This window comes from Canis lupus, chromosome 7, assembly GCF_011100685.1.
Source record: "Canis lupus familiaris isolate Mischka breed German Shepherd chromosome 7, alternate assembly UU_Cfam_GSD_1.0, whole genome shotgun sequence".
NCBI lineage: Eukaryota > Metazoa > Chordata > Mammalia > Carnivora > Canidae > Canis > Canis lupus.
The window spans coordinates 16,056,605-16,073,756 of NC_049228.1; the positions used below are offsets into that span (position 1 = coordinate 16,056,605).

Consider the following 17,152-nt stretch of genomic DNA (forward strand, 5'->3'; position numbering starts at 1 on the left):
ATGCCTTGTCTCCTTCTTTGGTTCCCTGCCCTGGCTCCATAGACTCAAACCTGAGCCCTGCAGAGGTACATCCTGGGTGACAGGAAGAGACAGGGCTTCTCTCCACACCTTTAGGCACCAGGCACGAGCCACCTTGGCTGAGTGGCTGAGATGAGACACTGCCCCCTAGTGGCTTCACTGCAGGGGACACCAACAAGGAGCTAAACGCTTAACAGGAAAGGATGGAAGGGGGCCCACTGCTTGTGCCACCCTGCCTCCTGGACACAGCCGGCAGGACACGGAGGCAGGGGTGGTTCTGCACCAGCAGACGGAGGCACACAACAATGCAATGTGAGTTATTACCGTGGTTACAATGACCAGTACCGTTGAGGCTGATGCTCAGACAAAACTTAGGGAAGTGCAGGTGCTGCAGACACAAGAGTTGTGTGAACACAAAAAAGCGCTTATTGTCTGTCCACGAGAATAGGCCGAGTAACATCTCTCCTAGCTAGTCATGGATCTGAGGTCTGGTGAGGTGCAGAGACAAGAGATGCAGGATAAGTAACCAAAGGAGACTGATTCAGACACCCACATGGAGGACTGGGGGTGGAGACGGCGCGGGTGCAAGGGGGTCAGCCAGGTGAGCAGAGGGGTGTAAGCAAAGCCCTGGGTGGGAGGGCTTCTGTAGGACAGCAGTAAAGAGAGCAGCCCTGCGTCTGTAGGCAGACTGGAGTCGTATGACTCGACAGAAATGTCCAGAACCAAATGCTAAAAATAAGACTCACCCCCGAGCCAAACAAAATTAAATTCGATCTCCGAGTACATGACTGAATAGAATTCAAACAACAACAAAACATCTCAAACAGTACTAAAGGGCATAGTGAAAAAGAAGTCTCTCCAACCCCTGAGTCCCCCCCCCCCCCACACACACACTTCCAGGAGAAACGGCTGAGAGCTGTCGTCATCCACTAGGATAACCACACGTTGTTGAACCCTTTAAAGAGTCTCTAGATTGGTACCCAGCTGCTGCTTGAAGCCCCTGGAGTGATGCCCCCCTGAATTGCAACCCATCATTAAAGAGTTAAAGCTTAGGGGCACCTGGGTGGCTCAGTGGTTGAGCATCAGCCTTTGGCTCAGGATGTGATCCTGAGATCCTGGGATGGAGTCCCACATCAGGCTCCCCATGGGAAGCCTGCTTCTCCCTCTGCTGTGTCTCTGCCTCTGTGTGTGTGTGTGTGTGTGTGTGTGTATGTGTGTGTGTGTGTGTATGTCTGATGAATAAATAAAATCTTTAAAAAAATAAAAATAAATGAGTTAAAGCTTAGATCCTTGAGGATCTTCGCATGCTTCCAGATCTAAAGCCAGCAGCCACCCCTTTTCCCAATGCTGACCCAGTTGTTAAATATTTGAATATCACTGTTAATCCCTCTAGACAACATACCTACACATACAGGTACGTCTCTACGCGCAACTTTTTTTCGTTTAATACAAATGGAAGAATCGAATAAATACTGTTCTGTACTTCACTTTTCTTTCTTGCTTTTTTTTTTTTTTAACCTACTTGGCCCACCTTTAAAAGTATGGCCAAATATAGATTGTAGGCATTTCTTTCAGAGTTGACATAGTTTCGCTGTAACTAAGATACCTAAGCTGAGAAATGGAGCACAGGAATAAGAGTGAGACTGTAGAATAACTTGTGGGAACTCTTGGGTAGGCTCAGAAGGACCTGGTCGATGAGGGACGTAGGGGAAGCAGAGTCTGCTAGTCCAAGACAACAGTGCCCAGATGGCTTGGGCACAAGTGAGGCCCCAATGCCCCCTCCAGAAGCCATGTGAGCTCTGGCCTCCTGCTACTGGCTGACAGGAGGCGCCCCAAGTTCCCTGAACCCAGACTGTTAGTGCTGGAACTAGGCTATTACCCAAAACTGAAGCAGCCTCAGGTGGAAGCAAATGAAATTTCAAGTTGCACTTACCTCACTGAACGCGCTCCAGAGAGTTTCTCCTTCACTCAGGAAGGACATAAAATGAAAGTTCTTCATAAATGAGCTACAATATATTTCTCCTAAGGGCTCCATCTTCACTTCAAATGCTGAAGGGAAGCACAGAGTTATATTCGTCAGGGAGAAAATCCTCATAAACTAAATCTAAACCAGATTTTTTTAAGTATTCCCTACACATCAAAAAGTCAAGACCACTGAGAGTACTCTTTTTACAACCATATTTATCTCCAAAACCCAAAGAACTCGTTTACGGGGGACTGAATTTTCTATGTCTGATTTCTGTTTCCACACATCATTTTCATTTTTTTCATTATTTTAATATTGAGACAGAAATTGAAGAAGAATGTTTAAAATGGAGGATGTCAGCTCTACCAATTTTGGGGGAAAACAGGATACGGAAATGGGGTCAGAAAAAGATTACCTAATGTTTTTATTTTTACTGATATTCCCAGAAACTTTCAGTGGGGGAAAAGTCATTAACTGAGAAAGCAATTTCTGCTGAGAGACTGTCACCTAGTGGTGAGTTTTCACCTAATTCATAATATGAGCCGCTTGAGCATTGGGATGCTTTTGACAACAGGTTTATTGCTCTCTGAGATCCCTGAAGAATCTTACAGAGTACTGTCACAAGTAAAACAAGCCTCACTTGTGTGCTTTCCAACAGCCTAATGTTCATGTAAGCAATGCCTAATACAGGCTGACCATCCTTCAAAAGGAGGTTTGCCTCTGTAATTATTTTAATATTGTCAAAGAAGCCCTGCCAAGCAAAATAAATATTACTAACTTCCTCTTCTGTCTTCAAACTATGGCATCCTCATAATTCCCCCTTGCTAGTCATCAAACTAGGCCCAAATTCTCTTTTTTTTAAGATTTTATTTATTTGGGGATTTACCCCAAAGATACAGATGCAGTGAAACACTGGGACACCTGCACCCCAATGTTTATAGCAGCAATAACCACAATAGCCAAACTGTGGAAGGAGCCTCGGTGTCCATCGACAGATGAATGGATAAAGAAGATGTGGTTTATGTATACAATGGAATATTACTCAGCCATTAGAAATGACAAATACCCAATATTTGCTTCAACGTGGAGGGACCTGGAGGGTATTATGCTGAGTGAAATAAGTCAATCAGAAAAGGACAAACATTCTATGGTCTCATTCATTTGGGGAATATAAAAATTAGTGAAAGGGAATAAAGGGAAAGGAGAGAAAATGAGTGAAAATATCAGTGAGGGTGACAAAACATGAGAGACACCTAACTCTGGGAAATGAACAAGGGGCAGTGGAAGGTGAAGTGGGTGGGGGGTTGGGGTGACTGGGTGATGGGCACTGAAGGGGGCACTTGGTGGGATGAGCACTGGGTGTTAAGATATATGTTGGCAAATTGAACTCCAACAAAAAAAAATTTTTTTTAAGATTTTATTTATTTATTCATGAGAGACACAGAGAGAGGCAGAAACATAGGCAGAGGGAGAAGCAGGCTCAGGGAGCTGGATGCGGAACTCAATCCCGGGACGCCGGGATCGTGACCTGAGCCGAAGGCAGATGCTCAACCACTGAGCCACCCACGTACCCTAGGCCCAAATTTTCAAAAGGTTTTCCAATTATTATGGAGATGATAAATCAATGTGGGTAGCCCATTGGCATTCCAATCCATAGATACAATTCAGAAAGAGGGTCTCAAAGTCAGCAACAAGGCAACCTCCTCCAGACTTAATCCACATCAGGAATCCCGCCTTCCTGCTCTCAGAGGGGTATTACAGTCCTTTTTATCTAGCTCCTGTGTCCTCAGTGCTCCCTAGGTCTCATTCTCTGTGTCAACACCATCCCTTTTGGCCACGGGGGTCCTTAATCTTGTATCAACACCAGTGAACAAGGAGGTACCCTCCTCCCATCAGTTCAAAAGTCTATGTTCAGGCAACAGAGCTAGGATACTGCTCTCACCTATCAAGATTTATTCTGCATTGCGTGTTATTTCAACTATTTTTGAGTGCCTACCATGTTGCAGGCACTATATGTGTCCCAAGGAAGAGAAAAAACAGATCACTGTCCTCAAGAAACTTACCACCTCCTGGGGAGAACTAAACATACTACTGACTTGTGATAGGAAGGAAAAGCATTTGGTGCCAAGAGGAGGGTCTGTGCAAGTGAACTTCTCCAGAGGGTTACATTTGAGCCATGATCTGAAGAATGAGTCGCTGTCAGCCTGAAGCAGAGCAGCCCGGGCACATGCAAAAGCCCGGACCTTGGTAAGGACTTAGGGTGCTATAAACTAATTCCACTGGAAAAAGGATACCACAATATTCCAAGAGATCTAAAATCTGCCATCACAATAGTGGATTATTTAATAATCCATAATAATTATGGATTATTATCTATAATAGCTAGAAAACAGAAATAACTCAAGTATCTATCAACCAATGAATAAAATGTGGTATATCCATACAATGGAATATTATCTGGCCATAAGAAGGGATGAAGTACTGATTCCTGCTGCGAACCTTGAAAATATTACACTAAGGAAGAAGCCAGACTCAAAGGACTCCATAGTGTATGATTCCATTTAGGTGAAATGTCCAGAACAGGCAAATCTATAAAAACAGAAAGATTCACCGTTGCTTAGAGCCAGGGGGAGGAGAAGAAGGGGAAATGACTGCTACCTATATGCGTTGTTGGGGGAACATGAAATTGTTCTAAAATTGATTGCAACAATGGCTGCACAACTCTGTGAAATTACAGTAAAGAATAATAAAATTTGCTAAAAATAGGTGAATTGTATGGTATTGAATAGTATCTTAATAAAGATTAGTATTATTAAGATTTAGATTATTGCTATTACAAATAAAAATCTGTAGTCACAGATCCCAGGTTAAGAATGCCACATATGAAAGTGCATGTCCTGTTTATTTTTCCCTTTATGTTGGAACCCAATATGCGTTCATCAAAGGGCTAGGTCAAGAGACAGTTGACTGCTCTCAAAACTATCCCTTCCTGTGACCCCAAAACGGTTCTCTGAAACCCAGCTTCTGCACAGGACTTTTCTCCCCTCAAGAGATGTCACTCTACTAGTTGGCATTCAGCAAAAATAAAACCCTAAAAGGGAAGGGTCTTTGTCTGGGGGCCAGCAATCTGTCCTCAGGGCCTGCTCCCTGCTCTAAATATCTCTGGACTTTGATGTAAAATAAACTTGGGCTTTTCCATCAGCCCCATCGACATGCCCACACAATCAGAATTTCCAGGAGTAATTCTCATACCTATGACTTGATTATATGTCTTTACAAGGAATGCAAAGGACTCTTCTTGCTCACCTCTGGACTTTTTCAGGCCCACCAATGGATTGCAACACTTCCAAGATCCAAATTACATTCTCCTTCCTTCGTGAGTGTTCCCCAGTGTAGCAATATTCTGGCTGTCTACAATCCGTTTCCTCTTTTCTGGTAAGGACAACTGTGATATTGTGATTTATAATTTTTTTAAAAATGTGTATTTGGTCTTCCATTTCCAGCACAGAGCTCCTAAAACTCTTGGCATTTTCTAAGAGATGAGAGCAATAAATGTCTTTTGTTATGTTAATAAGGTGACTTTGGAAAAGCACCTTAGGATGGGGGCTGGTTGCCAGGAGAACCAACCTTGTGATTAGAAGGTTGAAACTTTCAGTTCCACCCCCAACCTTCTCCAAAGTTGAATTAATCACCAATAGCCAGTGATTCAATCATGCCTATGTGATGAAGCCTCCATAAAAACCCAAAAAGGAGGGCTTTCAAAGGGCTTCCAGTTGGTGAATATGGAGATTCTCAGAGAGTGGTGTACTCATACTCAGAGAAAACATGGAAACTATGAGCCTTTTCCCTATCCCTTGCCCCAGGAATCTCCCCCACCTGGCTATTCCCAAATCAGATCCTTATATAAAAGCCAGTGATGACGCCGCCTGGGTGGCTCGGCGGTTGAGCGCCTGTCTTTGACTCAGGAGCGCCTATCTTTGACTCAGGGTGTGATCCTGTGGTCCCAGGATTGAGTCCCACATCCCCGTTTCTCCCTCTGCCTATGTCTCTGCCTCTCTCTCTGTATCTCTCATGAATGAATAAATAAATAAAATATTTTAAATAAATAAATAAAAGCCAGTGATCTAGTAAGTAAAATGTTTCTTTGAGTTCTGTGAGCTGGTGTAGCAAATTAATCAAAGAAGGGGTCATGGGAACCTCTGGTTTAGGGCCAGGGGGTCGGAAGCATAGGTAAGAGCCTGGGTCTGATGTGGTGTCTGAAGTAGGGGTGGGGTGGGGAGGGCATACTTGTAGGACTGAACCCTTAATCTGTGGAATCTGATGCTATCTCTGAGTAGATAGTATCGGAATTGACTTAAATTGGAGGACACCCAGCTGGTGTCAGAGAACTGTTCCTTCTTAGCATGGGGAGTACCCTCCATACACTAGAATTGGTACTCAAACATTTCAGCATCATTACACGAAGGTGAGGGGGAACCCTTCTAGGGAACCACCTTTTCCCCCCTGTCAGTTCAGGAGGCTGCAATAGGGCTACACTGCCGGCTCCCAGGATGGAACATGTATCCCCCAAGCTCTTTTCCTCACATCACTGAGTTTCAAACTTGAATTGTAACAAACACAATATGATGTGGAACCTCAATATATTTTTTTAAAAAACAAAGGAGAGTTGAAGGGAGTAAATGTCTCTAAATCCCACTCTCTAGGCCTGTAGGTAGATAAGCACCGCATTCTGCACCGTGGAAAAAACAAAGAAACAAGACATAGCACCTGCCTTGACCACCTCGTAGTGGAATTAGGGGGCAAGAAATAAAAGCGTGAAAAGTAATGATGAGACAATACTGTATAACCACAGAAGAAAGGTCCCAGGGCCCATGCCACTTATCAGACAAGTGTTAGAGGACTTCTGGCCAGTAGTGAGCCTTTTGCTGTTGCCTCTCTCTTCTTCTAAGGCCTACTCCTTGTCTAAGACAGCACAGCTCAGGTGTCACCTCCACCAGGAAGACTTTTCAAAAACACTCCACTGCCTCACCATACACAAACATACACACATACCCACACACTCACCCCTCTGCCCAGATTAAGGTCTTCCCCTCCCTCAGTGTTTCATATCTTTGCACAGGCATACATATTCTTAAAGACCAATGTTTTCCGTACAATTCATTGGAAAAGCTGTGAGTTTCTTAAGGGCAGACAGTGGAGGCTCTGATGCAATGCTTCCCTCATTCCAGTGAAATTCGTCCTTCTCCACCCTCTTGTTTCCATAGCTTCTTCCACAGGTGTCAGCCCTGCATGGCAATCAAGGCTCTCCCTGCCTTCTCTGGGTCCCTCCTCCCAATATATTTCCTGCACACCAAATCCCATTTTAGCATCTGTTTCTTAGCAAACTCCCAACACATTACTAGAAGGCAGTGCTTTGTACTATCTTTGTATTTATTTAAACAGTAGTTTATTCATTTAGCATACTGGTTTAGTGGTTGACAAAATTCAGCCTAACATCCTATACCTTTGGGGTACTGAAATATTTAATTTTGCGTGCATTAAAGTGTGACTTTGAAAAAAAAATTACTAACCTTTTCCCAGTAGGATATAATATTCTTATCAACCTTACAAGACAAAGAGATATACCTAGGCCTTTTTCTTTCCTTTTTTGCAGGATAACATAGAGTAGTGGTTAAAAGTATCATCTAGGGACACCCGGGTAGTTCAGGGGTTGAGCGTCTGCCTTTGGTTCAGGGTGTGAGTCCGATGTCTTGGGATCGAGTCCCACATCGGGCTCCCTGCACGAAGCCTGCTTCTTCCTCTGCCTGTGTCTCTGCCTCTCTCTGTGTCTCTCATGACTAAATAAATAAAATTCATTTAAAAAAGAAAGTATCATCTCTCAGACTACTGGAATCTAAATACCACTCAACTACTTGCAGGCACGCTGGCCTTTGGCAAATCACTTTAAACTCTCTAAATCTCTGAACGGGATGATGCTTCCCCAACTGTAAAATATGAACTTAAAGACTAGTACGCACCACAAACGATTGTTTTATGAATTGATAAATGAATTAATTTCTGGAGCTGTGTGCAATGAAAGAACTTCTCTAATGGACTTTAAAGCACGTTGCAAACTAGAAGGACCTTTGGGAAATTTATTTTTGCTAAATGAAATTAAGCATCGGTACTGCCTTTTACGGAAAATTGAGGTTAATTCACCTCAGCAAGAGGGAGCTGAGGCCTTGTTTATGGCTGTGTTTCTGATTTATTAGCAATAAGCACATGATATTAGAAAATAAACTCTTGACACTCCTGCAAGTAGAGGAGTAATTTTTGTTTAGAATGACTCCTCCCTTCCAAAACTCTTTCAACTGTTCTCCAGAATATTCCGGAAAGCTACCGCTTTAGGAGCTAATCCGCCTTTCATACCCGTCCCCGCTCTGAGCTCGAGAGCACGGCGGGGCTGGGGCGCGCAGGGCGCTCGGCGAGCTCCGAACAGCAGCCGTCCAAGGCCCTCAGCCGCGCTCCGCCTGCTGCTGCGGGCCCCGGGGAGAAGCTAAGGCGAAAAGGGGCCCGGGGGCATCCGCCCAAGGGAGGACCCGCTGAGCAGCAGACGAAGAGACCGTTTGCCTCCGGAATCCGGGCGCGCGGCCCCACGCGCGGCGGGAACCGCGGGGCCGCTCAGGTGCTCGCAGCCCCGGGCCTCGCCCCAGGCCGTGCAGGGAGCCGAGGGAAGGGAAGCCGCGCGCCTGCGCAGGGTCTCGGGGCCGCGCCGCGAATACAGCCCCGGGCCCCCGCAGCCTCGGCCCCGGCGTGGGAGCACGTGGTGCGGGGCGGCGGGGGGGACAGGGGCACAACGGGGGGGCGGGGGGGCAGGGGCACAATGGGGCGGCAGGGGGCGCAGCGAGGCGGCAGGGGGCACAGCGAGGCGGCGGCGGAGCAGGGGCACAGCGGGGCGGCAGGGGGCGCAGCGGGGCGGCGGGGGGACAGGGGCACAGCGGGGCGGCAGGGGGCGCAGCGGGGCGGCGGCGGGGCAGGGGCACAGCGGGGCGGCAGGGGGCGCAGCGGGGCGGCGGCGGGGCAGGGGCACAGCGGGGCGGCAGGGGGCGCAGCGGGGCGGCGGGGGGACAGGGGCACAGCGGGGCGACAGGGGGCGCAGCGGGGCGGCGGCGGGGCAGGGGCACAGCGGGGCGGCAGGGGGCGCAGCGGGGCGGCGGGGGGACAGGGGCACAGGGGGGCGACAGGGGGCGCAGCGGGGCGGCGGCGGGGCAGGGGCACAGCAGGGCGGCAGGGGGCGCAGCGGGGCGGCGGCGGGGCAGGGGCACAGCAGGGCGGCAGGGGGCGCAGCGGGGCGGCGGGGGGACAGGGGCACAGCGGGGCGGCAGGGGGCGCAGCGGGGCAGGGGCGCGGCAGGGCGGCTCGCGGTGGCGGGGAAGAGAGGCGCAGCGGGGCGGCGCCAGGGGCAGGGGGGCGACAGGGGTCGCAGCGGGGCGGGGGCAGGGGCGCGGCGTGGCGGCAGGGGCGCAGCGGGGCGGCGCCAGGGGCAGGGGGGCGACGGGGGTCGCAGCGGGGCAGGGGCGCGGCGTGGCGGCAGGGGGCGCAGCGCGGCGGCGAGGGCAGGGGGGCGGCAGGGGGCGCAGCGGGACGGCGGCGGGGCGGCGGCGGGGAGGGGAGGAGCGGGGCGGGGGCAGGGGCACAGCGGGGCGGCAGGGGGCGCAGCGGGGCGGCGGCGGCGGGGAGGGAAGGGGAGGGGAGGGGCGCGGCGGGCGGCTCGCGGCGGCGCGGGGAGAGGCGCGGCGGGGAGCGGCGGACGGGCGCGCGGCGGGTGAGCGCGGCGGGGGACGCAGAGAGCCAGCCCCCGGGAGGCTGGGGCCGAGGGACGCGGGACGGGACTCGGGGCAGGGAGGGGGCGAGAAGCGCCGGAGGAGGGCGAGGGCGGAGCGGCTGGACGCGGGGCTCTCCCGCCCGGACGCTTCCCGGAGCGCGCAGCTTTCTCGAGGGCTCCTTTCCTCTAAATGCCCCGAGGCAGCGGTGGAGCGAAACCCGCCTGAGCGACGGCGTTTGATCGACCCCTTCTGTCCGTGGGAACTTGCTTGTATTTCTGGGTTTTCTTTCAGTGTTTGTTTCGTTAGTTTCTCCATTTTCTGTTTCCTTTCCATGTAGTTTTCGAGTCATACACCCAGAACGGCATCCTTTTCCCCAAAAGACTTTTTTTTTTTTTAAACTCTTGTTTTAAGAAGATTTGACTTAGGCAACTTGAATTCGTTGTACTAAGTGTCTTCTGTGAGTAGAGGTACAAGATTTCGAGAGTAATAGCCCCTTCCCAGGGTTTCAGTGTTAACATACAAAATTCACGTCAAGCCTTAGGCTGGAGAACATTCTATTTGCTTCCGATACACACTATAAAGAATACTAAAGCTTGGCATTACCTAGTTTATTTAAAATTCAAACTTACAAAATAGCAACCATTATCTGTTACCGTTGTTGTGACCTTTTGCCCCTTCTCTTCCTGGAGTTTCAGTGTTCACAGAATTAGCCAATTTTGCTCATTTAGTGTATTGCTCTGTGCAAAAAGATAGATTTTTGAAGCTGTTCCTGCCCCCCTGGTGGCTTGTCTTGTAAAGAGCCTAATAACTGATGCAGTTTTTAAAGAAAAGCAAGTGTTTGAGGAATAAGAAATTATCTTGGCAGATCAGGGAATGTTTGCTAGCTTTCCAGTGAGTTTTAAAAGTTGGCTGGCCTCGAGGGCCTGAAGTGGGAGATGTCATTCCAGATGAGAGCGCTTCAGGAGAAAAGAAGCAGGCCAGACAAGGTAGGGAGGAGCAACTGCGCTCAGTTGAGCGGGTGCATTCAGGCATGAAGAGATCTATACAGAGACCTAGACCAGTGAGTTTGATGTTTCTCCTACAGGAGCCACGGGGGAAGTTATTGGCCTTTCTGAGCAGGGCAAAGGCAGGACCAGAAATGTCTGTGCTGCCAGGAGATTAGCCGGGCAGTCTGTGGATTGATGGAGGAGAGTGGGGATTAGAGCAATCATTCCCAATTCTGACCCCACACCCCCACAGGCTCTATGTTTCTGAAATGTTTTAACCACACTGCATGTACATGCACTTAATTTTATTTCTTTTGATCAAAAGCAGATATAAAACTACCCATCCAAGCTTCCGACAGTCCTAAGAATATCAATGCCATTGCCCTAAATATGAAATGGATGCAGCTGAAAGCTCAGAATACAGAAGTCTAGTGTGAACAGCCTGGTAGTGTTTGAATCAAGAGACTTTTAGCAATGAACCTAGCTCTTGAGAGTCTTATCACTTGAGCCTTCTTGAGTCCCTTTGGGCCCCTTGGTCCTGAGGTTGTGCTCGTTGGTCTAGATAAGAAGTAACAAAGGGTAAGTTCTGAGAGGGGCCGTAAGGGGTGGGGGAGGGAAGGATTGTAGGGAAGGAAGAGAGGAACGTTGAAATGACTTAGTCCCTGGATGGACCAGAGTAGTGAGAGTCGGAGAAGCAGTACCAGTAAAGCTGAAATGGCAGGAAAGAAGGCCCTGGTAAAAAACAAACAATCCTTGCTAACATCCTGTAGCCATCTGACAAAACTTCATAGTTGTACTTACTATGTTCCTGGCTCTCTTGTTAAATCACTCTATGAGAATTAATTCATTTAATTTCAACAACCTATGAACTATGACTACTGTTATTTACAGGAGTGAAAACGAAAGCACAGAGAAGGTGATTAACAGTTCCAGGGGCGCCCCGCTGGTAAGTGGTGGAGCCAGGATGCAGACCCATGACGTTTGACTCCAGAGCTAGTGCTCCAACCCCTCCACTGTAAGGAACAAAGGAAGAAATCTGAGGGGACAGGTTGGCAGGTTCACTTTGAGGTATCTGGAGTTCAGATGCTTGTAGGAGTGCTGGGTGAGGATATGCAGCAGGCATAGCATCCATCTCAGTTAATGCACAGACATTCCTCTGGGATGGACAGGGCCTGTGTCATGGCCTTGTGTTTTCCTGGTGGACTCCCATTTATCTCTCAAAACCTCCAACAGGATTTTAGTTTCATCTTCAAACTAGGAAAAGTCAGAGAAATCCTAGTATCCCATATATCAGATAAGGTGCCCCTTTATTGCCCTTTTGTACAGAGCAAAGCTACTTGAAGGATTTGGGCTTAATTTCAGGAGCAAGTTTGGCTAGGCACATACCTGTAAGGGGAAGTATCGTGTTGGCTTTCTACAAAAGCAGTACATTTTGCCATCCTGTGCCCTTTCATGTCTTTTTCCTTGTTTTGTCCTGTTTCAGATTTTAAGGGCTCTCCCAAGCCAGAACTCTTGGGGGATATAGAAAGAGTAGAAGATATGATCTTTGTACTCCATAAATTTATATTCCCATTTAGAGAGATGAGATGAACAGTTATAAAGAGCAAACAAAATGAAATAGTTTGTAATCACTACATTATGTAGGTCAAATTTAAGTAGTAGGCATTGGGATTTTAAATGTGCCAGTGACTTCAGAACTGTGATATACCCCATCTTGTCCATTACATATAGGCATCACTGGGCTTGCTTTAAGCCATCCATCTTTTGTTTAATTGTCACGAAATACTATCTAATTATATTTTCTTTTGTAGTTGTTAGACTTTGAATTTGTGGCTTTGAATATTTATGTCTTACAGCTCAAAAAATAATGCACTTCTATAACTAGTAAATGGCAAAGATGATAACTGAACTAGCAGTCAGCCTGGGGAATCAAAGCTATTAGCTATGATACTCTTGCCTCTCATTGCCTGTTTTCAACAACCTCTAGACTTTCTTCCACTAGTTTAGACAGATGTACTCTCTGCCAGATGGTGAGAGACCCCTTTTGCCCCAAATGAGTAGAGTCAGGTTGAGTCTCTCAGCAGATCTCCCTGTGTGTGGAAGTCATCATCCAGCTACAGTTTAAACACCTCACTCAGTTACTCACATATTCATCACTTTTTAATTGAACATAAGGCGTCCAGCAGGTAACTCAGCACAGGAAAAGCAAAGACAAATGAAATGTATTCCCTGTCTTTGGGAGCTTGGTCTAGTGGGTTGAGAGGTGCATAAACACTTATGATGGAATTTACATGGTTTACTAGAGGTGGGAAAACAGGGCAGAACTGGTCAAAATTAGAATATGAAAGGGAAATCTGAAGATAGTGAAGCAGATCACACTGAAGCCCTTAAAACTTGTAAGCGCTGGATTTAGGTGAGATCGTTGCTTAAAAGAATGAAGATACGGAAAAAGGGATTTCCCTTTTCTCCTGACTATATTATAATTTAAATAATAGTTTCTTTATGTATTTGACCTCCCTGAGTTAGATTCGTGTTCCTTCTTGAGTCTGCTGTTACTTACCCCTGCTCCTCAAGGTTTTAGACTGCCTGAATCACCTGTATAAAGTGGGAGGCCTTTCTGATAGTTCTCTCCCAGCACACTGCTCCCTTCTCGTCTCCCCGCTCCTCTTGTCTTTAAAAATAGTCTCCTCCTCTGCAGAATTAAGCTCTACATTTTACATTCTGTTCGTTTGCTCTGAGTGTTTGTGTACCTATAAGCATTCTTCATAGTTCTAAACTGGGAATGGACTTTGCCTGGCAGTTTTATCATTAATTGACATTCCTTGAAGAAGGAGAGGAATTGCATTGTATGTTTTGCAGACTTTTTTCAGCAGCTCAATGGCCTCCCCGAAGAAGAAGCTTCAAGGTCTTGTTGCTGCAACCATCACACCAATGACTGAGCATGGGTAACTATCATTTGGGACCTAAGGGGGTCTGTTCTCCCTCCACCAAAATGGACAGAAGTTCTAACAGCAGTCACTTAGATCTCTGCGGTACTGTTGCCAGGTAGCTATTTCTGTCATCCTCTCTGTACTGTCTCTAATCCCAAGTCAGAGAAGAGGTCTCTATATCACAAACTGCAGAAAGAGAGAAGGTGAAATACGATCTTGCCTTTCTCCCAGTGTTGGTAGCTCCACAAAAGAAATTCGTTTTGGATTTGCCCTGACTTTCCCAAATAAGGCCAGTGGAGTTGGATGAGGAGAATCTCATTTTAGCAGAATTTGCTCCAAAGCCCTGGCCTGGGCCCCTCTAGATCCTGTCCCTAGATAGCTGCATGATTCCACTTCAGGCTATTCACAGATGTGATGAAAATGTCCTACCCTGAGGAAATTGGGGAGTTAACTGCAAGATGGACCCCTTAGTATATTTACAGTCTCATTTCCACATGGGTTAAATGTTGGGGGCCTGCAGGAGTGAGAGGTAGCAACAGATGATTGCTGAGAACTCATTATCCAAACAAGCACTTAACTCCCAGGCGAATGTTATGGCAGTCCTTTGCTTGTACTGTCAGTTAACGGTCATGTGCCATGGGTGTCCACACACTGTGTATAACCCCTCTGGACATTGCATGAACATAAGGGGATTTATCTAAATGCATTTGACATGTTAGGGGGCTCAGTCTGCCAAAACAGAATTCTAGCTTCTTTAAGCCTCTGGCTTCTTTCTTTTTAAAATACAATGATAATTAACCTGCATGGTGGAGTTCTGAGTGTCAAAGTGAGATAATCCACATAATGGTGCTCAGCACAGGGTCAGGATGCACTTAGGTCAGTAGGTTCCTCTGAACCATTTTTGTGGCATCAGATGGGAATAAAAGGAAGGTGTGGCACTTAAGGTATCTTTAAGAAAAGCTTTTAGTTAGTTTGGTCTTCTGTTGCTGAATTTGCAAACCTTTACCCTACTCCTTTATTTTTTAAAATATTTTGTTTAGGGGATCCCTGGGTAGCTCAGTGGTTTAACGCCTACCTTCGGCCCAGGGCATGATCCTGGGGTCCCGGGATCAAGTCCCGCATCAGGCTCCCTCCATGGAGCCTGCCTTTCCCTCTGCCTATGTCTCTGCCTCTCTCTCTCATGAATAAATAAATAAAATAATTTAAAAATAAATAAATAAATAAAATATTTTGTTTATTTATTTGACAGAGAGCACAAGCAGGGGGAGTGGCAGGGAGAGGGGAAAAACAGACTTCCTGCTGAGCAGGGAGCCCAACTCAGGGCTCCATCCCAGAACCTTGGGATCATAACCTAAGCCAAAGGCAGACACTTAAACAACTGAGCCACCCAGGTGCCCCTACTCTACCCCTTTAAAATAGGTGAAGTTTCTTAGGACTTAGTATTCTCATTCCAAGTTGGCTGAATCACAGTTTACCCTTAGATCACTGGAGTTCAAGACCTCCAGCTTCTCAATTTCATGAAAAATCCCATCCTGACTAGATCTAAATCAAATTCGTGCTGAGATGGCATTTAGATTACTCAGTGATTCATAGCAATTTTTCTGTTGCTTCTCCATCTCCGTAAGTTCCGAGGAAAGGCTGAAGTCAGCTCTTTGTGGATGTGCTAGCCACTTGTGAGGCCAATAAAATAGATAAATCATGTGATTGCATGGGCAGGCAGGATTCACTTCCTGTTATTGAGAAGGATTCTGTTTGCAGGCTCCCAGCAAACTGTAATGCTGCTGTAACCTTTTTAATCAGACCCCTCAGCCTAGAAGACACTTCTCAAACAGTCTCATTTGTACATGTGGGACTCAGTGTGTTGGTGTGTTCTTCCTCCCTATTCTGCTATTTTCCAGAGGACGCCAGACCCTATGTATGGAGATAAATGACTCTGCTTTTCTGGATCCTTCTCTATCCCCCAAGACCTCTGGCTCTGCTTCCTCTATTTCTCTGTTTCTTCTTTTTTCATCAATTCTTTTCCCTTCCAGGACATTCTAGGACCTTCACTTTCCTGATGTGTGAGATAAAAATAAGAATGCATTTTTTTTGCAAGGCTCTTAAGAATTAAATTAAAAAGTATGTCAGTACATGGCACGTAGTAGGCATGTAAGCTATATTAGCTCCCCTTTCTCCCACCATCTGCTCCATCCAAACATTACTGTGGGTACAAAACAAGATTGGAGCAGCCACCAAGAGCAGGTCGGCATTTGCCTCCTTGCCCGCAGGGAAGTGTGAACTTCTGACATGTTTCTGGAAAGAAGGGTCACATGGAATCGAATAACTGGAAATTCTAGCTGGTGACCTGCCATCAGGGGTGTTTTCCTAACCTGGCTCATAACGTAGGCCACAGTCTCCATGATTAAGAATGGCTGAACAAGAGCTGTTGCCCTGCGTCCTTTTTTCTTTATAATTCTAAGAAATACTCAGATTCAAATCTGAATATAAGTTGATGTTTAAAGTGGAGAAGTTGGCAGGAAGAACATAGTTAAATGGGTTTTAGTTAGAGTATCTGGGTTCTTGAGCTCCAGCTTTACCATCAACTAGCTGTCTGACTCTAGGGAGGCCTTGTCACCTGTTAAAAGTTCTCTGTCAGAGTAAAGAGTTCGGCCATATCATCTCCAAGGCCCATTTGAATTCAGAGAGGGTAGCCTCTGGTGTTAAAAATCTCTGCTGACAAAAAAAAAAAAAAAAAAAAAAAAAATCTCTGCTGACTCCTTTTTGTCTCAGGCTTACTACTCATCATATGGTCCATGGACTATTTGCTCTACATCACATAGGAACTTGCTAGAAAACCAGAATTTCAGGCCCTACTACATACCACTGAATCAGAATGTGCATTTTAACTGTCCCGTTAGCACCATAAAGTCTGAGATGAACTGATCTAAAATTAAAGCCCAGACTGCCCAGGATACCTCTCCTGCTACATTTCTGTTTTCCCAAACACTTTGTGTTCTTTCTTCTCTCTGTGCCTTTACACATTCTGTCTCCTCTACCTTTTTCTCCCATCATCCTCTCCTCTCTCTACCGCACATGAACACTTCTACTTATCCATCAAAACCATCCTCTGGTGGTGCTTCCCCATTTCCAATAAAGAGTTAGAGAGTCCTCCCCCTATGATCCCACAGCAGCATGTGCATGCCTTTTCACATTACATCAGAATTATTTATGACTACTATAATAACTGTTTGTTACATGCCTGTCTCTCCCAACAAGCATTGAGCTGCTTCACTTTATTCCACAGATATTTTTTGAGTACCAAGCAATATACAAGGACTGAACATGTTTATTATTTATCTTTGTTATCTTCAGCATCTAGCACAGTGAATGGTAAATTTTGTTATTTCATGAGGAAAAAAAGCTAACACTGATTGGCTAACTACTATTATGTCAGTCATGCCGGCATTT

The 17,152-nt window shown here is 46.7% G+C and overlaps 1 protein-coding gene across 3 annotated transcripts in view; it reads left to right on the forward strand.

Annotated features, from left to right (window-relative positions):
• Positions 1 to 9,734: 9,734 nt before the first annotated feature.
• The window catches only part of NPL (N-acetylneuraminate pyruvate lyase), a 39,214-nt gene continuing 31,796 nt past the window's right edge, over positions 9,735 to 17,152 (forward strand). For all 3 annotated transcript variants that reach the window (XM_038542249.1, XM_038542250.1, XM_038542251.1), the window contains exons 1-3: positions 9,735 to 9,788; positions 11,667 to 11,721; positions 13,635 to 13,720. In XM_038542249.1, coding sequence (XP_038398177.1) covers positions 13,653 to 13,720 — 68 coding nt within the window. In that variant the 5' untranslated portion in view covers positions 9,735 to 9,788; positions 11,667 to 11,721; positions 13,635 to 13,652. The remainder of the gene's footprint in view (positions 9,789 to 11,666; positions 11,722 to 13,634; positions 13,721 to 17,152) is intronic.